The following is a 26,775-nucleotide window of genomic DNA, read 5'->3' as shown; positions in this document are numbered from 1 at the left end:
AGTGTGACAGCAGTCAAACCTTTGAGGAAACCTCATTTTTAAAGGAGGGGTTGGCCCCTCTAACTGTAGTGATTTCTCTAAACCTCAACCATATTTGTATGGTGGTGTCTAACTGCTGTTTTCAGCTTCATTTCATCCTCTTTAAGTCCATTCTTTGCATTTCAGAGATGTGCCTACACCACAAACTGAACACTGACTCTGGACAAAGCAGAGCCCTAAATAAAAGCCAGATGCAGCTGGCTCCATAGTTGGCAGCCTCAACACAGAGCAAAGAACTGAAGGGCTATGGAGATAGGGGCTATCCTCTCCTCCCTGGGATTGGTCCCTCCAGATCAGGGTTCAGGCACATTGGCTGGGGGTGCTGTGAGGAGGCTTGCGCTGCTGCTACCTAGGCTGCACCTGTTATGTGAACAGAAAGAGGACTGTAGTGTTGAGTGCTGTTAAAGTGGCACCCATCACAAGCACTAAGGCCATGTTAACAGTCCTCTCCCCCATGTTTAGCATTTGAAGTTATACTCACTTCCAGACGACCTCCAACTGTAACTTGATGGTGCCTAGCTCAGTTATATCCACAATGATCGCCTGAGGCCTGGTTGTAAAGAAGTCGATGCTGTCACACGTTACCACGCCAACTAGAATCGTGGTCAGTCCCCGCAGCTCTGTGACCTACAGAGGGACAAACCCATTTTCATTTTACCAGATACCTGACACACATGAAGGATAGTTGAGGAGTTTAGGGAGGCTGGACACATGGGATTTGGCTGAGATCAGTTCATGCCCATGTGACACACAGATTCTCTACCACCCATATGAGGAACTGGCCAGTATGTCACTTTGTGTGTGCACTGAACATAGCAGCCTAGAATCAGCTCTTTGAGGTCATAGGCCAAGTTTTTCAAGCCTGGGTGCCTACGTTTAGGCCCCTAAATAGTAATAGGCTGATTTTCCACACATGCTGAGCCATATGCAGCTCCCATTCACACCAGTGGGGGCTAGGAGTGTTCAGCTCTTCTGAAAGTGAAAGTCATTCCATTTATTTAGGAGCCTAAACTTTGGCACCCTGAACATTCTAGTTTTAGTGTATATTCAAGTAATTGTATCAGACAAACAACCTGGAATCCTGGAGCCCATTTTGCTGTAAGATGTATGTTTTACAGCAAGCCTCCCCCATCCCTGGATTTCCCAAAAATCATCTAGGGTAGAGACCCATTAGATTATCTAGTCCATCTCCCTAGTAATGTAAGGCTGTTCCAGTCCCCAACTACCTCCAGAATGTGGACACAGCCCTTGTCTACCACTCCCTCCTGGGCCGAGCTGATCTCAGCTGCAGCTCAGAATCAAAGCCTACAGGTCTTCAGCGTCCCTCCTCTCTTGGTTCACAAGCAGCACCCCCTTAATTTGTCAGTCGCTCATCCCAGTTCTAGCCCATTACACATGCTTTGCAGCCTGACCCACAGCTTCTTTAGCCACAGCTGAGATCATCAATGCCAGAGAGACAGCTTCCCAGTTCTCAAATCTGTCTGCAGCCCAGACAAGTGGGGCTGGAAAACTCCCAACCAAGATGCTGCTGGACAAAGGCATATTACTACTTTTGTGCATCAAGGTGTCTGTCATACTTTAGGATCAGGGGAAAGATTTAGCAGGTAAAGTTTTAAGAAGCATGTACGTCTCATTTGAGAATTAATGGTAATTAGGAGCCTAAGTCACTTTTGGAAGTGGGACTCTGGCACTTTTGAAAATTTCACCCAATACACACTTGGAGAGGGAAAGCAAAGAAACTAGAGAGTCAGTTAGGTTTAATGAACTGGCATGAAACCCAAATCAAATAACCTCTTTCTTGAGCTTTGAGGCAAGTCGTCTTCACTGGTATACAGAGCAATTAATGTTTTTGCAAATATTAAGAGAAAACATGCATCTGAATTAGCTTCCCTTCTGATTCTCATTGTGCAGTAGGGAAAAACATTAAGAACATTTTTAAAAGCTCTACTGGCTAGAAGTCAGGAATTCTTTCCTATTTAACTCACATGCTGCCAGAAAGGATGGGGTGTTGCAATAGCTACTTTACATGTTTTCCAGGCATTGAAAGCCCTATGTTGGCACTACAAAATAATGTGTTTAACTCGTGTAGTGAAGGGTCCAGCCCAACCCTGCAGTCTATTTAGTCCCAACTCCCATTGAAGTTGATGGGAGTCATGACTGCAGGATCTGTCCTTCAGAGGATTCCAGATCACAACAGGAGTTTGCTCCTAAGCAGCAGCAGCCAGGTCAGGATGGAATGTAAAACAGGTGGAAGCCACAGTAGTAATAGTAACAGGAGGATCCAACTTTTACCTCAGTGAAAGAAAAAAGTGCCTATAATGCATCTGTATATCCGTGGCCCCACAAAGTCGCAGGACCTCCTCGTCAACCTCCTCCTAGCCCTGGCCAAAATGGCCATCTACAAAACCAGGGAGAGGCGGTTGGCCGACAAGGTTTCCTGTGACTGTGGGGCCTATTTCCGCTCCTCAATCTGTTCACGCACCTGGGCGGAATCCGCTGGCTCCGTCGATGCCTTCGAGGAGCAGTAGGCGCTGTCAGGGGTTCTCTGCTTGGTGTACCTACTAGGTTTATTTGTTTAGCCCTGTGACCTCACTCCCATTCCTGTTATACTTTTAGTTGTCCCCCGCAATCATTTGGAATCCCAGACCTGTGGATCATCCCCGGAGGCTGTGGGGAGGTCCTTTAGCAGTGGGGGCCTGCCCACTTCCTGGATCCCAACAGGATGCATCGGTATAGCAGGGAAACAGAGTCTAGGACTCTGTTACAAAGAATATAGGGGTCCTCCAATGAGTCACTCTAATGCCGAGTGGCAGAATCCTGCCCAAAGATACTGAATAATTATGGCCAACTCACACTGGCAGGTGGATCTCATTAGCTCCAATAGGATATACATGGGTTTGAGTATCTCTGGGGCAGAGGTAATTAGGGCTTGAGACAGAAGAGGTCATTTAGGGAAACCCCAAGAACGGGCAAGTTTGGCTTATATAAATATATTATACATATACACACACACTTTTTGGAGCAGGGTAAGAAAATCCCAAAAATCTTGCATGCAATATAATTACTCTATCCAAGCTGTGGACCCCTAACCACCAAATCTTGGATGCAGATCTTAAAAAGGGGTCATTCTAATATATGGAAAATCAGAAGCATTAACCCAGTTGCCATCTAACCCAGAGTCCTGGGAAAGAAAGCAGAAGCAAAGATCAGAGACCAGCTCAGCGAGCAGAACATTGATTAATTGCTGTTTCTATGGAGCTGTGAAAATTCATGTTGTTTTTTAAAAGTGTGCTCGGCAGAGAGCAGAGTGGGAAGGCAAGCTACTTGCTAACCAATGTCTGAGTGGCTGGATTGGAGCCAACTACCTTTATTTCAAACTGCTCATGAAGGTTGGGTATAAAAACCTTCTCCTCCTCATCCCATGTTTGGCTGTCATCTGTCTCAATCTTGCCCTTCAGCTTCCACTTCTGGCGTCCCAGTCGCACAAACACCTAGAAGCCACACAGGGAAGAGGAGGCTAGAATCAGCAAATCCCAAGATTCATATGGGACTGCACCATCCCTCCCTCCCCATACTGCAGAGCTGGGGCCTGTTCCTTTGATTGCTATGCTTGTTAAGAAGCAGGGGTGGAGGTGCCAAGTAGTTCTGTGCCCCATCTGTCCTGGAAGAACTTGGGTGGCTAAGTCAGATACCAAAGCGTACATGTTGTTGTAATGCAGAGAGTGAGTTACTGATGTGTAATGTCCTGCTCTGATGCAGGACATGTTTGAAAGTGATTTGGAGTTTTGTTGTCAGCAGGAAGAAAAAAAAAGTGTGTTAGAACTGAAACTACTGGGATGAAAGCCATAGGCTTTATACACAGTTATGCCGTCCTGTGCCCTTCAGGGCAGTTGTGCCAATTGGGATCTACCCTATGAACAGGCAACAGTATTGCTGCTACCCTCTTTCAGGGTGGTTTTAGACTCCAGCCAGGTCCCTCAAGGAGCAATTCTGGAAGACTCCCGTCTCCCAGGTACCTGGGCCCTGTCCTCTATCAAGGCACTTAGCCAAGTCCTTCAGCTTCACACTGAGGCAGGAATAACTCAGTGGCTGTGCAGCACCCATAAAAGCTTCTGGTTTCCCTGCACTCTCTCCTGCTCAGCCTACACATCCCCACACTCCCCACCTGCATGTTACAGGTGCAAGCCCATAATTGCAAGTTGTAAGAGAAAATGGATTGCTGTGTACTGCACCTCATACTGGTCCCCTGGGCAGAGACGTGCGTAGCCCACCAACCCTGAAAAGAGAAGGAAAATCCCTTCCAATGTTTGTAGCTTGAGAGAGTTTCAAAAATATCTACTAACAAACCTCAGCTTGCATTAAACACCCAAGTGACACTCTGATTAACTTCCCCTTACAGCGAAATCTATGGAGGAGTTGTTAGCAAGTCAAGCCATTTGTCTTACTTAACATTGCAAGCTTTGCATAAGGGCGGGGAAGAGGAAAGTCCTGCTTCAACACTCACATATAAAAGAATGCTGCAGAGCAGGGACAAGTTCGTTTCACATCAATGGGAAAAAACTAAGTTTTATTAAGAGTCAGTTTAGGTCCCGATCCAAAGCCCAGCTCCCAGACTTCCATGAGCTTTGAATCAGGCCTTTATACAGCAAAGCTGAAAAGCTTTTGGCTCAAGTGATGAATGCTGTAGAATAGAACAAGGGCTACCTTTCATTTTCAAGTGAAATTCTCCCAAGTGCACCTCCAGTGCCCCTTCAATCAGACACATATCCTGGAAGACAAAGACAGAGCAACGACGACATTGACTGAAGAGCGGAATAAAATGGTACCATGAGAAAGTGGCGGCCATTTGTCTCCATTCGTGAAGACAAAACACATCACAGACCAGTTTAGGGCGGTTTGCAAAAGAACATACATTTTACATGCCATTAACACTTTTCACTTCTGCAAACTGAGGCAGATTTTTTTTTAAATGCCACTTTCAGGATGGGAAGTTATATCCTAGCTCTGCAAAGGAGCAAGGTGGTTTAAGTAATAGGCTTCCCACAGTCTTCCCCATTTAGGGTACAGCGACATGGAGCTGGAGGTGTAAATTCCAGATTGACGAGACATATTCGCGCTAGTTCTGATGGAGCTAGTGCACCCGGGGAGGGGGCGGGGAGGAGGGAAAGGGATGTACTGCTGCTGTGGCTAGGGTCTAAGTAGAAAGGTGGGCTAACCAGCCGAAGAACAATCTTGTCCAAGACCCTACGCACATACTCAGACAGGTAGTCCCTCCCACTGCTTCCGCTGTTACAGCTATGCTATTTTGAGCATGCTAGCGCCATCAGACCTAGTGTGGGTATGTCTCCTCAAGCCGACATTTACACCTCCAGCTTGAAGTCTAGACCTACCCAGACTTACTCACACAGTAGGTTACTAACTATGACTCCCATTAGAAGTCAATGGGAAGACACCCCAAACACACACCCCCAGTAACTTCCTATGAAAGCTAGATTAGGCCCTAATGTTAACAGATCAAATTCAAGAGACTTTATATGCACCCTTCATTAACACATTTGGTTGTAAGCAAACAACCTGCATTACCCTGTGAATTTCACTGCATATTAAGGGGGAAGTTAGACAGCAAAATACTTTTATAGAGGAAGCTGTGAGTTGTAGCTGATGTTATGCATCTTCATCTAATTTTATGTTACATTCGAAGCCCAGGCCACAGGAGAGCCAACAGTTCAGAACAGTATGTCTTGGTACAGTATCCACTGCTTTGAGTTTAGACAGAAGAGTCAGTTCTTTGTCACATGCTTGAGGAGTTCTCCTACCTCTGTGCATTCTTGGAGGTTCTTATAAAGTTCTACCAGGCTCTCTCTGGAGGCTTTAGTGGAGGGAGTCAAGGAGAAGGCATGTTTCATATTAGAGGCCCCATCTCGCAGCCTGCACTGGATGCAGTAAGTTTCATATAGTTCTTCTACCTTTAATAGAAAAAAGGACTCCATGTTTTACACCACTCTGGTGTCGGTTTCCAATTTTAGTGAGTTGAGGGAAGTAACATCAGGAATTTTAGTTTGACGTTTCCCCTTGTAAGAGAGCAAATCCCATCGTTCTAGCACCGACTCGTACCCCCTACTCTTATAAGAAGCCTTTTTAACCAAGTGGATCCAAGATTTCAGACGGAGGGAAGAGTGAGTGAAGGATTAATCCCACCAGCTAAAGATTTTTTGATGTTTCATACAGTACAAGAAAAGCATGCTAATGAGAGGGTCCTACATAACCTTGAAACATGTCACTGTTAACAGTCTGTCCCAGGTTTAAGGCCAAACACTTAAATAAAAGTTCATTTCCAGCCAGCAGCAACAAAAACTACTAATCCACCACAGAGCCTGAAAGTCTCTAATTAGTTGTTCTGCAGATAACCTTCAGTTGATCATTTATAAGTTATGGGTAAATAGTTTCTTGGGGGTATTGTTTTTCTGCTGTTTTAGCTACACCGGCTTCCCTACCTCACTTTGTTTTGTCTACCACTGACTCCAAAAATCTGAGCAGAGAGCCAAGTTTCTTCCAGCACTACTTCTAAAGAGCTAGGGCACCAGGCTTTGGAAACCACCATCACCAGATACAAGACACAGAACATGTAGACCTAGAATTCTATCCAAGGTACTCAGTGTGGTAATGTGAGCCTTGTATCTGAGGGCCCTGCAATCTTTAATGCACTTCTCCTCACAACATACCCATGAGGCAGGGCAATGCTATTATCTCCATTTTACCAACGGTGAACTGAGGTACAGCAAGGCTAAGTAACTTGCTTAAGGTCACACAAGAAGTTAATGGCAGAACAGGGAATTAAACCTCAGTCTCCCAGGTCCTAGACTAGTATCATGACCACTGGGCCATCCTTCTCATCTCCAAGTCTACACAGAGGAGGCAATCCACAGAGTCAATGGGAGCATGTTGAGGTGGCTAAAGATGGGGCTGCGCTATTTGTTTAATCTCATAAAGTGACTATATAGGGAGACCTATGGCACTGATGCTTCAGTGCTAGCCCAGAGAAAGGCTCTGCTTACTCAAGCTAACCAATCCCTTACCTACATCCAAGTCATGTTAGAATGGCCTTAAATGGGTGTGTAGGATACATCAGACTCTCAAGTGTGTGTTTAGTGAGGGCATGACTCAAACCAGGGATATCCAGAAAGCAGGTTCATTCTACTGTTAACTAAGCTACGAGGTATGGAGGGTGAAAGGAGACGTGGTTTAATCCAGGGACGGACTAAGGGTGTAGGGGGCAGCCACTGAATTCTGGGTTGGAAAACACACACACACACACACACACACACACACACACACACAGAGAGAGAGAGAGAGAGAGAGCTCCAAGTATGTAAGAGAGATTTTTGAGCCCTTCAAATCAGACAGGAGATTGGCAGAATCCATTAAGTGCCACCACCTAGGCTTCCAGGAAGCAAAAAAAACAAACAAAAACACAAAACGAAAAGAATCACCCTCTACAACTCCTCCCAACAACACCTTTCTTCTGAATAAGCTGGTAGGATATAGAAACTGGTTCTGCAGGCTGAGGCTGGGCTGTGCCCAGGATTCAGTCTGAATAGAGCCAAACAAAAAAAAAAAACCCACTCCTCCTCTTCTCTTATGAAAGCTAGTTCCCCTCAAACAAGATATCATAAAAGTATTTTCTAAATCATAATTTTTATATAGCAGTGTAAGTCTCCTATACACATAATATAAATAGAGCACCCCTTACCTTGCTTATATGAAATTCCAGTTTTCTGATGTACCTTTCAACAGAGCGAATTTGCTTTAGAAAGGGAAAGATTAAAAGCTATTTAAACATTCACATTATATGGCATTAAATTATTCAGTGATCATATAGTATCAGTGCTTGCACTTCACTGTTCATTGCTTTCTGTGACATGTCCATCCCTACCCCTCCAAAAGAATGAGTACTTACCTTATCCAGATCATAATAGAAAGCCTGAAAGACAAATATGACAAGTTGCCTGTGAATTCATTTGCACATATTGAAGACATTTCCAAATCTGCTGCAGAACAACTGCCCATGCTGCACCAAGTCCTTGTTTGGAGAGTTACAACGTTGTAAGCAGCATTGTACAATACAGTGGGCAGATAGCAAGGTCAACATTTTCAAAAGTACCCTCTGCGTTTCAGTGTCTTGACTTTTGGGTGCCCAAACTGAGGCACCTCAAGTACGATTTTTCAGAAATAGTAAGGATTTGAAAATTGGTTGAGGTAGGTGGGAGGTTTTTGAATCCTTTATCCAGCCTTGGAAGGTTACTTTGTGTTCCCAAGGACAGTCCCAAATCTGAGTCTGAAGTGCTTTATACACCTTAGCACTACTAATAGCAAAGATTTTGTTGGGATTTTTGTATGTGGCAGAATCAGAGTTGCATGGACCCACTTATCAATGTTTCACCAGTTTTGCCTAATCTTTATTTCTCCTCAGTTTCTAGACACAGCCAGGCATGTATATTACTTCCCAGATAATAATCAGCAGGCAGCTACCATCCCAAAAGGGAAGGAGTGCAAGCTGGGAACACAGCAGGATACTGAGAATTAAGACTCCTGTATTCTTTCCCCACATCTAGCCTTGACTTACTTGGTGAATTTAGCAAATAGGTATAATACTAGCCTCTCACTTTCAGCATTAACAAATGGAAACCCCTTTGAGTCCCAAAGGCAAGAGACAGTGGTTGTTTTTAAAACTCTGCTCTCTTTAAACCATCTAAGCGATTAAAACAGAGAAGCATCTTACCAGTCTGGAGTTCCTTTTTGTATCTTTGTGTCGAGCAGACAGATAATCCAACTCAGCCTGATGCACTTGCAGGTATTCACTGGAGAGGAAAAACCCAAAAGTGATATTTTCTTCTAGCATCTGCAGTAGGATACTCCCTGGGAGAAGTTTAAGAGGGCCAGGAGGAGGGAGGGAAGAGAGAGATTCTCTGAGCCCCCACGTCAAAAGTAGCCAGAGGTTGGGAAGGGCTGAGCTTGTGCAGCTGAAGGAACAATTGGAAATAGGAAGGGGAGCCATGGCAGCTGGAAAACAAGATGGGCTTCACGTGGGTTAGGAGCTGTTGCCCTCTTCCTTGCTACCTCTCATCCCCAGGTATTTCCTCACGTGCCCTCCAAGCTGCAAGAACTTCCTGTTCTGTTTCCCTCACACCGAGAACACAGCCAGAGCCTCGTTCCGAGAGACCTGTTTTAGATTAAGTAAAACGAGAAACACCAAAAGTGCAAGTGAGCAGGCACAGCATGCAGCTCACTGCAACAGCCGCCATCTTGGGACAGGCTGCTCTGAGGCATTTAAAGGAGGAACGGGACCCAGGAGACTCCTAATGCTGAAAAGTGCTGTACGTAGGAAACAAAATAGTACGTCTCCTTATGCCCACACTGTATGTCTGTGTGCCCCTGCTCTCCCAGCAGGACCCTCCCTGCATCAACTTTCTTCCCCTCAGGACAACCCTTTACCTGCACAAGCCACAATCCCTTCAGAGGAGCCCTCATGTCTGGGCCTGCTCCCATGTCTCACTACCTCCCCTTTGCTTGGCCACCCACAGTGGGGAAGCAAGAAGTGGGAGAGGGAGACGTCTCCCAGCCTCTGTCTCCCCTTAGAGGGGGAAGGTGGCTTTGGGCCATGCTACTGGCCTCCTGCTCAGCTTCCCAGAGAAGCACTGGGGTAGGGAAGATGGTGTTCTGCAGCTCTGTGCTCTTTGTACCCTTGTGGCTGGAGCAGTAGCTGCCATTTGAGGAGGGAGGAGCTGCAGAGCTGACTGAGAACTGAGCAGCTCATTAGCCAGCTGTAGCTCACAAGGCCAAAGGGTCGTGACACTGAACACTTCAGCTCTCTGGGCCCGATTTTCAGAGGTGCTGAGCATCTTCAGCTCCAGCCAAAGTCAATGGGAGCAATCAGTACTCAGTCAGCACCTCTTAAACATGCCCTTTGTTTATCTGAGCAGCTGGGGACTGAATGCCACCTTTGCTGTCCCCTAGAGCAGCCATCGGCTCCTTCCCGATACTACCGTTGCTTTCCCCTTCCCCATTAAAAAGCAGGGGCCTTACCCTGTAAAGTGTTGAGAACTCAGCAGTTATCGGCTTCAGTGAGCCCCATGGCAGCTCCCAGAAGACAAAACTCCTCCTGAGCTGAACCTCTTCCAACTTTGTTTTAATTCAGAACAGACCTGAGTAAGTCTATTTTCCTCTTTTGTATTTAAAGAGCTGTAGACAATCACCTTCTGAAAAATGCTGCTTTACAAGACACAGAACCTGAGCAGCTTGATGTGTTTATGTTAAGCAGCCTGCACTTTTCCAAAAATACACCAAAAGAGTCATTTATTTTCTAACTATTATGAACACATTCCTGTTAATACACAAAAAGTGACTCCAGCATTCAATTTTCCTCTCTCCACACTTGCTGATAACAGCTCAATGCAGTGGTAGTCAGAGTTGGGTTTTTGTTTTGTAAAGTCATTTTAGGTTTTAGCAGCATTTTAAGATGCTCAGTTGGTGGGGAGGCACCCATAAGGGTCATTAGACTTAAGAGCTAGTTGCTGTTACTACCTTAAAACAAAAAACATTCCAGCAAGAACAAATGGATTTAGTTTGAATCTGCTTAAAATTTGGCCTTTAAATTATTGGATGCAGCTGTTTTCTGCAGGCAGCTTTAATTAGTTACTCAGTTCTGCAAGGAGGTTGCAGGAGTCTGACTGTGCGATGTTCCTCACAGAATTGGGACAATAACTCTAATCCATCTGACAGTTTAGTCTCCCCAAGCCCTAATAAAATATCAGAGAGTCAAATCTATTCTTTTTTCTAGGTTTAGAATTTTTATTGTTAAATTAATTCCATTAACTAGTCACTGGCGTAAACTTTTAAAGACTAAGACATTGCAGTCCTCGAGGGAAACCAAGTGTGTTTTAACTATGTGAGACATAATTAAGAAGTTGAGGTGTTTACGTTTAGGACAAATAATTTCAGTACTTTTTTTCATGATGTTCTTAGCTTAAAATCCCATGGTAATAAAATCCTGGAGATGTCAATGTTATATTTGAAGGAGCTGCGTGCCAGCATGGTTCCCACAGATTAGAAGCACTGAGAGGAATTATAAAGCCACACGAAGGTTATGATGATTTCATTTACTCTTTGTCTATTCAGCAATGGCCAGGTACCTAATGAAGTTCCTAGAGCTCCATGCTAGACCTATGGATATCATGGAGTTTAACTATTACCATTAATAGAAGCAGGATAAAATCCTTGGCCTGAGGGAGGATTTGGTCCCAAATAAATTTGTTTGCCACTAGGTAGTGTATTTACTAAGGGCCCAGTTCTGTATCTAATTAAGACAATAGGAGCTTTGCCATTGATTAGAAAGGTTACTGTATTGGGCCATTAAGCTAGAGTATAAGGAACAAAGTTTTTGCAGTAACAGAGACACTAAAGAAAGCAAATTCCAACAAATTAATACTTGAAAAGTCCTTACTTAAGTCCTTTCTTCAAAGCTTCAAAAATTTTCTTCACCTGCTGTGGTTTTGGATCCCAGATAACAGCCCCTCTCTGCAGGGACGGATGCATTTTGGAGGATTTCACAGACATTTTAGACCTCACTGAATTCCTGCTGAGAGACTTTCTGTAGGGAAGGGGAAAAAAAAAATCAGCACCTCAGAGCTGAAAGAAAGTCTCACACATATAGCTACTACAATGCTAGTTACAGAGCTGTTCCTGCAAGCTTTTACTCAAAGGAGCAGTCTCACTGAAAACAGTGGGACTACTTAAGTGAGTAAGGGAAAGCAGGATCAGGACCTGTATTAGAGCCATAATAGAGAGCCATTCAGTGTTTGTCTTTAACACATCAAAGCCAAGAAATGGCTACAGCTCACTGGGATGAGAGGCCAAAGGAAGATAGAGAAGATTAGGTTATGAGTGTTAACTTTGAATTTCCTGGCTTCAAGGGTGACCACTAGGAGTCAAGTGTGTCTCTTCTGTTGTTAATTTATATTAAACACACAATGTCCCATTATTTTGGGGAACCAGAAAGGGATCATTATTATATACTACTGATTCACAGACTGCCATTCAAACACTGAGTAATTAATCCTTGTGGTCTGCTCACAAAATAGCTTATGCCCTGATCCTGTAAACACATTCATACAAGTAGCCCTGTTATGTTTAACATTTAACAATTAACATTTAACATTTAACAATGTTTTACTCAAACAAGGTAGGTTTGTAGAACTGGGACCCAATTGTTATTATCCAGAGAAACTAAGGCAGGGTGTTTGTGGGTTACTCAAGGTCAGTAAAGAAGTAGGATCACAGTCAGGATTAGATCTCAGGCACTGCTGTTCTCCAAATTTCACTAATCCCCTGACAAATGGTCCACTCTCATCAACTAAAAGGTATCCACTAAACCACTGATTCAGTGGTTCTCAAACTTTTGTACTGGTGACCCCTTTCACATAGCAAGCCTCTAGGTGCGACCCCCCCCTTATAAATTAAAAACACCTTTTTATATATTTAACACCATTATAAATGCTGGATGCAAAGCAGGGTTTAGGGTGGAGGCTGACAGCTTATGACCCCCCCCCATGTAATAACATAGTGGCCCCCTGAGGGGTCCCAACCCCCTGTTTGAGAACCCCTGGATTAAACACTTAGGGATCATATACATGATTAAAAGTATGTTAACAGACCAGATCAGTTCTGGGCTATTAGGCAGTCTAGCAAAGATATGTTATAAAAGGACTTCAGAAATAGCTGCTGCTTGGCTGCTCTCAACATCTGTTTAAATAGTCACTCATTTATATTTTGAATCTGAAACATGCCAGCAGTCTACCAGGCCCAGATTATAAAACGATTTAAAAAAAAAGGGGGGGGGGGAGGGGGGAGAGGAGGGAAGGGGTTCCTAACCCAAACTGGCTATCTTTTTAAAGCAAATCAAAATCAAATCCCACTTAGCTCAGAAATTCTGTAAAAAGTCATTACATAATAGGCCTGCTGTGCAAATATGAAGAACAATAGCATCTGTAGTCTTTAGTCATATACCTGTGATGGGTAAGCAGAGCCCAGGATAGGCTTTGAAACCACTGCTAACACTTATCTCCTGTTGATAGATTCCTGGCTGGTTTACCTCTCTCTTTATAGGCTCATAAACCCTGATTATTTGTAGCTGGTTTAATTAATTCCCCCTTCTATTTGCTTTAACTTCCTCCTTTAAACCAAGCCTTTATTTGAGAAAGTTACTCTAGGGAAATTCCCCACTCCTGACATTTATTCATATTGTGTCATTGGGTTGAGTTGAGGCTCCCTCAGCTTTAGAGTGCTGAGTAAATCCTGGATTGGACGCACCTGGGGAAATGACAAAAATCTGGATTCTAGAGGTGGCCCATTGTATAATTCATGGGCTACCATAAAGAATGTGCATGAAACTCAAGGAGTGAGGAAGGATGGCCTGGGGATTGGCTCTATCTGTATCACAGGCTTGCTCTATGATCCTTGGGTAGGTCCTTCAGTTAGGTGCCTAAATATTTTCAAGGAGCTGGGCTTTCTGTGTCTTAATTTTCCCCATTTTACAAATGGGAATAACAATATTTATCTCCCTTACAGAGTGTTGGGAAGCTAAGTTAATTAACGTGCCTAAAGCATTTTGAGAGCTTTAGATGGAAGCTGGTATAGAAATGCAATGTATGGTCAGTGTGTGCTCAGAAGGGAGTCTCCCTGTGATCTCCTACTGTGTCATCCTAAAGTGCTAGTGAGAGATTATGAAGGGAAAGGCAATGAGCAAATATGTTCACTTTGCTGGGGAAAGTCCTCTGGTGTTTCACAATGTCTTGCTCTTAACACTTAGCATCATCTCAAAATACTTTCTTAAATGTCTGAATCCTCATTCCTGAGCAAAACTTCCCTCTATTGAAAGAGTTAAGAGGCAATGGGATTTTGCAAATAGGAAAAAAATGCATAAAGGCTGATTGTTTAGAAATGCTTTATAGCCGAAAGTAACAGAGTAATCTTAGGGGAAATCTAAACTTGCTTATTTGGAGCTTTCTTAGCCTGCTGGAGGTGATTTGGTTATAGAAACAGCTGTTCAACTCTTTTCCTGCTAGACTCCTTCCTTGTAAGAACTCCCACTATGTATGTCAAGCTCAAATCCGTTTATGTAATTTACTGTCTGTGTTTTTCTCGACAGTTTAGTTATCAGTGTGACTTTAGACATCTGACTTGTGCTAGGACTGTTATTATGCATGTTCCATAATAAATTTTATGAAGTCATGTGCAAAGACTTCCAGATTAGATTACCAACCTGTGTCAGGTTCTCATTTCAACTCCTAATTTTATAAATGCTGTGTTTGGTGACAAGGTTAATTAGTTTGTTCAGTGCTTTGAAAATACAAAGTATTGTATAAGAAGTGCCAGGTGCTTTACTGAGATACAAGCGATTACTCTCAAGGATTGCTTTAAGAAATGGAATACTTTTAGTGACATATTTTTCAGCCCTTCTATATGATTCAAATCAGTTCCCTTTTGGTATTTTTCTGGGATATGTTGACAGCCAGAGCTGATGACAATCTTCCATTTATATAGCATTATTATCCTAAAAACATTTCACAGATTATATAGGAATCACTTAATTCAGCACGGGAACATGAGCCACTCTTGGGTGGAAGTGGCAGCTATTTAACACTACCTAGCAATGTTACACAATAATTTAGAACAATCAGTAAGATTACTGGACCACACTGATGATACGGTCCTGAGACTGAGAGAACTGGGTTCTAGTCCCAGTTGTGCCACTGAATTGCTGTGTGACATTGGGCAGTTCCCGTAAGCTTTTCTGAGTAGCAGCCATGTTAGTCTGTATTCGCAAAAAGAAAAGGAGTACTTGTGGCACCTTAGAGACTAACAAATTTATTTGAGCATAAGCTTTCGTGAGCTACAGCTCACTTCATTGGATGGATGAAGTGAGCTGTAGCTCACCAAAGCTTATGCTCAGATACATTTGTTAGTTCTAAGGTGCCACAAGTACTCCTTTTCTTTAATCTTTTCTGTGCCTCTGCACACCCTTTGTCTGTCTTGTCTATTTCAGCTGCAAGAGACCTTCTCTGTCCCTATTATAATGGCATCCCAATCTCATCTGGGGCCTCTAGATGCCATTTAATATAAATAACTCCAGGAGGAATTTGGGTATGATGAATGTAATTACCTCAGTGAGATTTTAACCAGGATCTAGAGCTAACACCCTTGTTCTACTGAAAAGTGCCATGAGATTTTTAATGACTATAAGGAGTCAGGAAGTTTTACGTCTCTTCTCATAGATAGCATTGGCACAAGCATGTTAGTCACTACTACGCTGCTGGGAGAGAATTGTTGCTTCGGTACAGACTCAGAGCTTCAGTAGGGGGGTTCTTCCCTCTAACACCAATGCTTGCAGCACTCGGTGTTCTCTTTGGGATCCCAACCAAACATGGATCTGTCACAACCCTGCTTTTTGTGTGAGATGTGAGCAGCTCCCTTTGAATTCCCATCCATGTCCTTTAAATCAGTATCTAGTGGCAAGTTTGCAAATAGATTTTGCAGGTATTGCTTTGTAAGTACAATTTTGCCCTTAACACGCCAGACCCATTTTAGGGGAACTCAGCTGTGCTCTTCCTGCCAGGTGGAAGAATGATCCATACAGTCTGATCTGCTTTTGACTCTGCAGAAACGTTGGGTGACATGATAACGATAAATAGTAATTTACACGCACCTTCCATCCCAAAGCAGTTTGCAGACTAAAATTGATATGCAAACTAAGAAGAGGTTGCTTCATCCGCCGGTGAAGTGCAGCCATCTCTAGAGCATGATGAAGTAGCTGTTTAACAGTGCACAACAACAGTACAAGTCCATTTAGGACAAAAAATGTAAGGCACACCTTATGCAGGGAGGATTTAGGTTGGCAAGTGTTGACCTGTGTCTAATATCTGACTGCTCAGGGTGCATGTATTTGTTTTCACTTTTTATTCTACTTACGCTAGTTTTCTGCTTTGCACTGTGCTGAATCCAGCAAAGGAGCAGCTCCTGCTGATTCCACTCCCATCGCTGGGAGAGACAAATGTCAATTTCACTGACATGATAACTGCTCAGGAAGTCTGTCCCCTCCTGAAATAAACAGAACAATAGATGAGTCAAAACCTGCTTGGCAGTTCAGATTAAACCAGTGCTGCACTGCAGAGAGGAGAAACCACTGAGCAATACAGCAAGCACTGGAGTGGCTAGAAGAAAAGATCTGTCTGCTGAACACATTTTTCTCTCTCACACAATATAATTAATAAACAACGGAGTCATCTGAAACACACACACACCCTCAGGTATTGGCTGATTGGTGTAGCAAACTCTAGACCTCATCCTATCAGAAGCCAACTGCTGCAGAAGCCAGTGGGGCTGGAGGGCTTCCAGTACCTCATCCACTACTTCCTACAATTTGCAACAGCCCTACTGTCGAAGAAGGAGGTTGATGCAACCCATGTACTCCCAAGTCAGTCTGGGATACCAGAACAGTACTCGGGCCCCAGTCCTGCAAGCAGGGACATGAAAACAGAGCCCTGCTTCCATACAGAGCCCCATGGAAGCCAATGGGGCGCCACATGGCTGAAGTGTGTGCGTACACACCCTAGCGTAGAGCTAATGGCAGGATCGGAGCCCTTGTTTGTGGTGCTTGAGCCCATGGCAGAACTTTTTACATCAGTAAAACTCAGGCTTGTTCTCCCTTTCTGGCGAGTTTAATTTCCCTGGGATCCCTCACTTCTGTTTCCCATCAGTCATACTCTTTTGTTTCCTGGAGAATTATGTTCTCCACTGTATATGTATAGAATTCATACTGTAATACAAGTAACAGACACATCCACAAAACAGCTGTAGAAAATCATCCTAGGCAGTTAATATACAGAAGAATTCCCCTCCCGCCCCCCCCTCAGGCTGGTGTAATGTAAACACCATAGCTAGCAGCTTTGCTTTCTTTTTTTTAATGGGGCCATGCAGAGGGCCAAACCTTGACATCTTCTCTCCATTCTTACTCTCTCCTTACTCAGGCAAAACTCCCACTGAGGTCAGTGGGGAATTTTTGCTTGAGTAAAATGTGAGAGCCAGAGCATTCCCTTCTGCAGAAATATCCGCGGAAGAGGAGAACGCCACAAGGATGCCCTCATGGACTTGTGACCAAATTACTCCATGGGGGAAGAGGTATGTGCCTTGCACTGTGAAATGAGTTCCAGAGCCAAGATCCCGCAAGCTTAGTGTGTCTCTGCTGTGGCTCCCACCTTAGTAGCATGGCTTCACTTAATAGGACAGCAGTCTTGGAGTCCAGAGAGCAGGGTTCTATTCTTGACTCTACCAAGTGGTTTGCTGTGCAAATGCAGGCATGGTACCTAACCTCAGTTTCCCAATGGATGAGTAGGAGGATACTGATCCTCCTGGAAAGTGCAAGTGCTTTACGTAGGAGGGATGAGAGATTTTGAATGTGTCTCCTGAATTCTAGGCTAAGCTAAGGGCCTTCCTAATATTAGGCCTCTAAATATTATCTGCAGCAATAGTAACTATATAAATAGTTCACATAACCATGCCCATATATATTTTTCCATCTGATCATTTGAACCTGCATGAGAAGTGAACATTTTACCTGCAGCTTTTCAGCTAATTGTTGCCTGTACTACTTGAGTCCTAAGACTTCTAGGTCCCTGCATGTTTCACTGGCTTGTCCAGGCTTTGGGGAGTTCATGAGTAAGCCAATGGAAAGCAGATGAAAGGTGTTAGAACAAGATCTAACAGTCAAGCAGCGGGGCCAAATAGCCTGCTTTGCAAGAGTCATTCAAGGCAAAAGGGTCTGGGCACTAAGTATCTTTTCTCTTAGTACATTGAGCTCCACAATATCTCAAAGGGTCTCATTCAATTCCTAGTGAAGTCAATGGAAACCCTCCCACATGGCCGCTTTAGGTGTGCCCCACTCACATTTTAACCAGACACCATGGGGGTTTTGTTTTTTTTGGCTGTGAGTGGGTGTCTGGTGGCCATCACTGTGTTTAAGGTTGCATGACAGCTTTCATTCTTGCCTACAGTTTTCAGAAGCTCATAACTCTGTGAACAATCAACAATTATGGTGATCATCGGGCTGAAATAAACATGCAACTTACTGAAAAATGTCATTGCCTAACAAGTCATTAGGGAAGAAACAAAAGGAATGGCCTTGTGATTACTGCCTGCATACCCCATGAAAGCTGGACTGGAGTCCTGGGTCCAGTCTTCCACTCCCTGGGATTGGGAGTCTGACAGTGGGGTGGAGAAGTATGGAGGAGAACCTTGCCTTATTTTATTTACTTCTCAAGCCGGTTTGGTAATGGACATTAAAGAGCTCTTAAAGGGAGATTCGCAGGCTTTGAGGGAGGGGGTAATAAACCACAGACAAAAGGAGGGAGACTTGTGGGGGTTGGAAGGTTGTGAGAGGCCCCGTGCAGAAAGGACTTGCAGGTCTGAGCCCTAAATTTGAAGGGCTAAGAAGTGTGAAACTTACAGATCACAAAATCACACTTGATGCTGTAACTAAACTATACTTCAAAAAACCTTGGGCCTGATTCTCTTCTCATTTATACTGGTGTAAATCAGGTGACACTATTGAACTCCAAGGAGTTACACTGGTGCAAAGTGGATATAAATGAGAGGAGAACCAGGCCTTGTGACTGTCATGCTCAGCCCTGAACTTAAAGAAACACTGTCAGGCTTATTTAAACTCACGTGGGCTCAATTCTCAGCTGGATTGAGTATGTCCCTTTAGTTACAACATTTAGAGTTATATTTCAAAGAAAATCACTGGCAGGACTTGCAAAAACAGAAGCTTTTCTCATCAGAATGAAGGGGAACTGAAATAACCTCAGAGAAAACATCATGGGGGGGTATTTTTTTACTTTGAAATAACTGTGATAAAGTCAAATCATCTCATGGTACAAAAAATGTTTACATATTTTTGGTGGTGACCCAGAGACCTCATAGCTCAGTTCACACTTCTGACTACAAGGCCTTAAGTAGGATATCATGGTAGCATCTTTTTTTAGCAGGGAAGATTTATAAACACAGTTCTCTAGAAGAGGCTCACAGAGTTTTGCAAGCCAGTGTGTCTATATAAAGTGCTGAACTGCATTACAACTGCTCCTGGAAAAAAGCACCTGGCCACATCTCAAACCAGTTCTTCCCTTAAGTTAGGAGTAGCTCAGACAAGGACTTCCAGCAAAACTTAGCTGAAAATCAATCTCAGAAGTTTACTAACCTGGTAATCTCTACTGGATGGATCAATGTCTTCAAATCTCAAAATTTTGGGAGTTAACCCTTGGGGTCAGACTCAGAGGTACTTCTCCAATCACAGAAGTCCCAGAAAGCATAAGATGTGATGACAGCAGCTGACTGGGGCCCAGCACATGTAAAATACCAGACATCAGACCAAATGTAAGGAGCCTGCTGCTGGGTGATGGAATAGTTAGGGGAATACATCTAAGGCCACTAGAAGGATTGGGCTGAGAGGAAAAAGGACAGGGACTGAGAGTCTAAGGGTATGTCTGCACTACGAAATTAGGTCAATTTTATAGAAGTCCATTTTTAGAAACCGATTTTATACAGTCGATTGCATATGTCCACACTAAGCGCATTAAGTCGGCGGAGTGCGTCCTCACTACCGTGGCTAGCATCAACTTACAGAGCAGTGCACTGTGGGTAGCTATCCCACAGTTCCCGCAGTCTCTGCTGCCCATTGGAATTCTGGGTTAAGCTCCCAATGCCTGATGGGGCAAAAACATTGCCAGGGGTGGTTTTGGGTACATGTCGTCAGGCCCCACCTCCCTCCCTGAAAGCAATGGCAGACAATTGTTTCATGCCTTTTTTCCTGGGTTACCCGTGCAGACGCCATACCACGACAAACATGGAGCCTGCTCAGCTCACTGTCATCGTACGTCTCCTGGGTGCTGCTGGCAGATGCGGTACTGCATTGCTACACAGCAGCAGCTCCTTGCCTTCACAGTAGATGGTGCAGTCGGACTGATAGCCAACATACGTCTCCTGGGTGCTCCTGGCAGACCTCAGTGAGGTCTATCGGGGTGCCTGGACAGGCATGGCTATTCTCCTCTTAGAGCACCAAATGGGAGCCAGAGACTCCAGGTCATTCTCTTCTTTAAGTTTCATCTCATGGAGATTCAGTCCTGCCTGGAATATCATGCGAGCTGGAGGCTTCTGCCTTGGGCTGCTTTCCCAGCTGGCAGCACCACGCGGTTGCACCTACCCCAGCCTACCCCTGGCTCCCATGGCTCATGAAGCCTGGACAGTAGTAAGGAACAGTTCAGCTATAGGCTGAGCAAGTGCAGAATGGTGGTAGAACGTGCTTTTGGATGTTTAAAATCTCGCTAGTGTTGTTTGCTGACTAGGTCAGACCTCAGCGCAACCAACATTCCCATTGTTATTGCTGCTTGCTGTGTGCTCCATAATATCTGTGAGAGTGAGGGGGAGATGTTTATGGTGGGGTGGGAGGTTGAGGAAAATCGCTTGGCGTCCGATTTTGAGCAGCCAGACCCCAGGGCAATTAGAAGAGCACAGCAAGGCGTGCTGCACATCAAAGGGGCTTTGAAAACCAGTTTCATGACTGGCCAGGCTTCGGTGTGATAGTTGTATGTGTTTCTCCTTGATGCAAACCCACCCCCTTTGTTGATTTTAATTCCCTGTAAACCAAACACCCTCCCCCCTTCGAAATAAAGTAGCTATTGTTTTGAAATCATGCATTCTTTCTTTATTAATTAAAAAAAAATGAGATAACAGACAAGGTAGCCCAGGTGGGGTGGGGGAAGAGGGAAGGAGAAGGCCACATTGCTTATTGTAGCCACACTAAAAATCAAACTGTTTGAATGACAGCCTTCTGTTGCTTGGGCCATCCTCTGGAGTGGAGTGGCTGGGTGCCCGGAGCCTCCCCCTCCGCGTTCTTGGGCATCTGGGTGAGGAGGCTATGGAATGTGCGGAGGAGGGTAGGTGGTTATACAGTGGATGCAGCGGGGGTCTGTGCTCTTGTTGGCTTTCCTGCAGCTCCAACAGATGTTTCATCATGTCCGTTTGCTCCCCCAACAGATGCTTCATCATAGATTCATAGATTCTAAGGTCAGAAGGGACCATTATGATAATCTAGTCCGACCTCCTGCAGAATGCAGGCCACAGAATCTCACCCACCCACTCCTGCGAAAAACCTCTCACCTATGTCTGAGCTATTGAAGTCCTCAAATCATGGTTTAAAGACTTCAAGGAGCAGAGAATCCTCCAGCAAGTGACCCATGCCCCATGCTACAGAGGAAGGAGAAAAACCTCCAGGGCCTGGAGGAAATATGCCCTGGACGAAAATTCCTTCCTGACCCCAAATATGGTGATCAGCTAAACCCTGAGCATATGGGCAAGATTCACCAGCCAGATACTACAGAAAATTATTTCCTGGGTAACTCAGATCCCACCCCATCTAACATCCCATCACAGGCCATTAGGCCTATTTACCATGAATATTTAAAGATCAATTAATTACCAAAATCATGTTATCTCATCATACCATCTCCTCCATTAGCCTCAGCATCGTGTCCTGCCTCCGCTCTTCGCGCTCACTTAATTCTTTCCTGGCCTCTGCCACTGAATGCCTCCATGCATTAAGCTGTACCTTATCAGTGCAGGAGGACTGCATGAGCTCGGAAAACATGTCATCATGAGTGCTTTTTTTTTTCACCTTCTAATCTGCAATAACCTCAGGGATGGAGATGATAGGGGGAGCGTAGAAATGCTCTACGCTCTACGATTCTGGGGGGACTGCATGGTCCCCTGTGCTGCTGAGTGCCGCTGAGCTCGCCACGCTGACCAAACAGGAAATGAAATTCAAAAGTTCCCCGGGGCTTTTCCTGTGTATCTGGCTCGTGCATCAAAGTTCAAAGTGCTGTCCACAGCGGTCACAATGGAGCACTCTGGGATAGCTCCTGGAGGCCAATACTGTTGATTTGCGTCCACACTACCCCAAATTTGACCCAGCAAGGTCGATTTTAGCACTCCTCCCCTCGTCGGGGAGGAGTACAGAAGTTGATTTTAAGAGCCCTTTAGGTTGATGGAACGGGGTTGGTTGTGTGGACACAGTCATTTTTAAATCGACCTAACACGGCTAAATTCGACCTAACCCAGTAGTGTAGACAAAAGCCTAAGTATCCACATTTTGGTGGGGCTTAAGCAAATCTCCCAAACTGTCAGAGATTAACTCAGTCAAATGTTAAGTGTCTGATTTTGCTGGATTGAGATTCTAATTCCCTCATAATAAATTTTGTATTTTTTGATTTAAGGGAATAAGCTAATTTGTCCCAATTTTAACAACTTGCAATGCCACAAAGTCACTTTAACACTGTGCTGCACCGTGCTCATATAACCAGACTACAGGACCAAAGGTTCCACTATACTCAGCAATAGGTACTAAAACTCAGCTCAGGTTGCCTGCAGTACTCAGAATCTGTTAGTATTAGGATATTCCTAAAGCCAAACTACCCTCAGTCCCCCGCAAACAAAAACCTGGTTTCTGTTTGTGTTTATGCCTAAACTTTTCCGACCCTAGTCACATTCTTGCTTGTTTCTGGGCACAATAGTTTCAACAATTTTATGAGGAAAATATGACTCATTGACTGATTGCAAATATTTCTACTGATGTTTTGTCCTTTTAAACTAGTAGTTATGGTTTTTTAAATGACTCCAAGAAATTTATTTGCATTCATTATACTATCGCTAGAGAAGGCTTTAGTGCCTGTATAAAATAGTAAAACATCCCATTTCTGTTAATTAAAAGAAACACACTTTTTCCATTTAGTGTATATCTGAAAACAATTGTACTTGAGTTTTGCTTCCTGCAATAAATTGTGGATACATATATTAGTACTTAGATCTCCCCTGACCTGTTTGTGCCAACATATCAGATAGCTACTCATATAATTAATAAATATTTGCACCCACAGTTCATTGCATGCAACAAAAGGTGGGCATCAGCGATCTACAGCTACAAAATACTATCCACAAAAATGGAGGCCAGATTGTGCTCAAGATGAATATCAGGCCTTAAGTATGAACATCATCTCAGATCCCTAATAGTGTAGACTGAGAACATTCTGTGCCATCCTTCCATAATGTTGTAATATGAGACACAAGTGACTGAGCAGAGGATGTGTTATGTCACTGGTCTACTTTGTCTTTTACTTTGGATGTTAACTTTGTTAGACACATAGTACCCAAAAAACTCTTTTTTTTTTTTTTGGTCCTACATAGATCACTCTAAATTTGTCATATACTGCTTAATGCTTACTTTTCCCTCTCTTTATTTTGATTACTACTAGTATTTATTATTCCTGATAAATTATTTTGCTTTAGCTGAATGGTAGTGGCATTGACTGGGTAGGATACACAAGGCACTCTCTTTCTTCAGGTTTGTGAAAGACAAAGGGAGTAATTGTATTTTGTCTTATCACAATTTAATCCTTTTATGCAGTAGCCTCAAGTGTGCCCAGCACTTTACATAAGGAACTATGTCTCTGATTCTGAAATTGGATCAACATATGCCAACCCCTGTGCCCATTTGGAGCTTTGTGGCTGTCAATGGGGCTTCACATGAATCTGCCTACAGTAAGTACATGGATCAGACTTATGCCTGCTGCACGCTGGCCAGACAAACTGTGCTGGCAGGAATGGTTTCTACACCATCTTTAACCAAACTCAATCTCCATTATAGATGGAACCAAAACTAAGTAAAGAGAATGAATTACCTTCTGGTAATATTTAGTCTACACCTAGAAAAGGTTTGCCGATATAGCTAGCTATACTGGCAAATCGACCTACTGGAGGTGCAGCTTTTCTGGCAAAAATGTGGTTTTGCTGGCATAGCTTATACCAGTTTTTAGAACAAAATACCAGCAAAAGGCTTTTTGTGTGTGTGTGTCTTATCCCCTTGCCCCCAAATAATTGCATGTACACTAAGGCTTTCACTAGTATAAAAATGCCATTAAAAAAATCACACCTCTGTCTGATATTATTCTACTGTCAAAAGTTTCTAGTATAGACCTGGCCTACATCTCATTTTGCAAACAATGCTTCGTTTTGCTCGCATCACATTCATATGATCAAAGATTGTTTTCTCCCCCTCATTAATTGAAAAGCTTGGGAACAATGGACTCCAACACATTTTGTAGAGAGACTACAGGCCTGATCCTGCACCACTGAGTTGAAGGGGAGCTTTGCCATTGACTTTCAGTGAGTACAGATCAGGTGCTAAATACACATTCTTAGATTTAGGGCCCAGTCTTGCAGTTCTGGGACACATGAGTAGCCTCACCTAAATCCCCATGTCTACTGATGTATGCAGCTTCAGAACTCAGCCGTTAGTTATTTTGAAGCAAGCAAACTAAACAAAAAATTAAGGCTCCATTTTACATACAACATAGTGTAAAATCCACTGGGAAAGTACACACTATATGTAATCTCTGCTCCCAAGCATTCTTTAGAGAGACCACTGACCTCAGTAGCAATGTCTCCTTCACTAGATACTTTACTGGATAAACATTCCAAATTTATGATTAAAAAACTTAACTTTTCAACTTTCCTTTTATATTATTACCCAGTCATGGCAATAATATTGTTAATGTCAGAACTAAAGAACCTTTCTCTCGTTATTTTTCTAGAGCTGGAAAGGCCATTTTAACTCCTGGAATGGGAATGTCATCTTTTTAATCCTTTCTCATAGGGACATTTTCACACAGCATTATGTATACTGCATACAAATGGACTTCCTTTCCTCAAGTGTATACTTGCCCTTGGAAACTTACAGATATAAGGAAGTGCAGGACAAGTACAGAAAGGTCACATGCCATTCAGTTTTAGTCCAAAAGATCTAATTGATAGACATAATTATTTTGGCACTGAAGCTTGTTGTCTCAGACTGGCAAGCAAAGCATGAACCCAGGTTTCCAAGAAAGCTGGAGGTAAGACATCCTTACAGACTTCCACAAAGAGCTTGTAAAATGTACAATTTTTAATTATTGTTTTTGGTTTTTAATCAAAGACTGATATAATCCCTGGAGCCAATGGGAGCAGAGTTAGCACAACACGGAGAGCTTTAGAAAATCCCACCCCAATCCACTCAAAGTTTTGCATCTTGCCTCTAACATGTTGAGGATCAAATTCTGGTTCTTCCCCTCTGCACCTTCTCCACCCCACACTCCCCAGGAGCATAATGCAACATAGGCAGCCAGACTGGCGCAGTCTGCTGTGCAGGATGTGGAGAGCCTGTCATAGAGCTGTGCTTGGCAGCAGCTTGGCATGACCAAGCTAAAGCTGTCTGGAGAGAGAAGGTATCCAGTGGCTCTGTGACTACACAGATTCACAAGCCAACCACCCCTTCATGCCCTGAGGCTGAGCAGTGGTTACAGGGCAATTCTGCTACAGATCCACAGCCTGTAAGGGGAAGATTTTTTTTACACCAATACCCATACACATGCTGCTGTGGAACTCCCTGCCCCATGCCAGTTTCACTCAGGCCCTAATAGACTTCTAGGTATAAGGTAACATTTTCAGTAGTGCCTAGGAGACATAGGAGCCTAAGTCCCATTTTCAAAAGTGAGTTAGGTCTGTAGAAGCCCAAGTGTCATTGAAAGTCAGTGTGACCTAGACTCCTAAGTGCCTAAATCATATTGACTTTGAGTTGGGCCCCTAAGGGCCTACTTCACTTTGGCAAATGGGACTTAGGCAGTTTTGAAAATTTTACCCATAAAATACATTTAACCCTTAAATATCTATTTTAAGACCAAATATCTGAAATCACTTTCCCCTTTATGCCACTCCCTCAGGCATATTTAAGAACACATTAGACTGGTTTATCATACAGCTGAGTCCCACCCACATTGGCTAGCTTCAAGAGTTTAAACCCAGCTCTGAGGGCACAGCAGATGGGGCCTTACACAACTTCCAAGAGCCAAATTCAGGGCTCTGTGTTTGCCCTGCACCAGTGCATAGCATCACAACCAGCCCCCTCAGACAGCTATCCCTGGGCTGCATATGGATCTGTGAGATAACCAGCTGCTGCAGGGAAAAAGCACAACCATGATCTCAGGCCCGGCCTCTCAAGTACAATGTAACCTGCTTTTCAAGTAATGTATTCAAAATGCCATTGCATTTCTAATTGGCTTCAGTCTAAGCACATAAAGCCAAATTCTGCTGCCTGTGACACTGGTGTGAATCCAGAGTCAGTGGAATTACTCCAGATGTACACTGCATTCCCTGACAGCAAAATTTGACCCCTATTTGAACATGATCTGGAAATTATTTTTCAGGAGTGGGAGGTGTAGAGCCTGCTGCAGTTTCCACGATATGCATCTGAGGAAGTGAGCTGTAGCTCACGAAAGCTCATGCTCTAATAAATTGGTTAGTCTCTAAGGTGCCACAAGTCCTCCTTTTCTTTTTGCGAATACAGACTAACACGGCTGTTACTCTGAAACCTGTTAGTTTTGAGGTTCACTTTGACTCTCCCCCTAGTGGCAGGATATTAGATGGTTGAAGCAGAAAAGAGAAGTTACAGGCCACATGCTGGCTGTAAAGCTCCCACTTCTTCCAGCCAGACTGTTCGCCAGAATCAGGGCAGGCAGTAAATCCCACTGTTATTTTTAAAATGCT

General features: G+C 43.8%; 1 protein-coding gene across 8 annotated transcripts in view; it reads right to left on the bottom strand.

Annotated features, from left to right (window-relative positions):
* Positions 1 to 26,775, bottom strand: part of RIPOR3 (RIPOR family member 3) — a 69,298-nt gene that overhangs the window by 27,399 nt on the left and 15,124 nt on the right. For 6 of the 8 annotated variants that reach the window (XR_012154681.1, XM_073309426.1, XM_073309424.1 and 3 more), the window contains exons 2-11: positions 16,063 to 16,191; positions 11,540 to 11,686; positions 8,819 to 8,897; positions 7,997 to 8,020; positions 7,790 to 7,843; positions 5,856 to 6,005; positions 4,744 to 4,807; positions 4,272 to 4,315; positions 3,405 to 3,530; positions 521 to 666 (exon numbers count right to left, since the gene is read on the bottom strand). Coding sequence is in view for 7 of the 8 variants with exons in the window: in XM_073309426.1 (XP_073165527.1) it covers positions 521 to 666; positions 3,405 to 3,530; positions 4,272 to 4,315; positions 4,744 to 4,807; positions 5,856 to 6,005; positions 7,790 to 7,843; positions 7,997 to 8,020; positions 8,819 to 8,897; positions 11,540 to 11,686; positions 16,063 to 16,163 (935 nt within the window). In the remaining variant the exon portion in view is untranslated. Of the gene's footprint in view, positions 1 to 520; positions 667 to 3,404; positions 3,531 to 4,271; positions 4,316 to 4,743; positions 4,808 to 5,855; positions 6,006 to 7,789; positions 7,844 to 7,996; positions 8,021 to 8,818; positions 9,260 to 11,539; positions 11,687 to 16,062; positions 16,192 to 26,775 lie in introns of those variants that run through there. The other 2 variants (XM_073309425.1, XM_073309423.1) reach the window with 2 other exon arrangements.

Source organism: Lepidochelys kempii, chromosome 13 (assembly GCF_965140265.1).
Source record: "Lepidochelys kempii isolate rLepKem1 chromosome 13, rLepKem1.hap2, whole genome shotgun sequence".
NCBI lineage: Eukaryota > Metazoa > Chordata > Testudines > Cheloniidae > Lepidochelys > Lepidochelys kempii.
The sequence above is the reverse complement of the archived record's forward strand: the minus strand, read 5'-3'. Positions and strand labels throughout refer to the sequence as shown.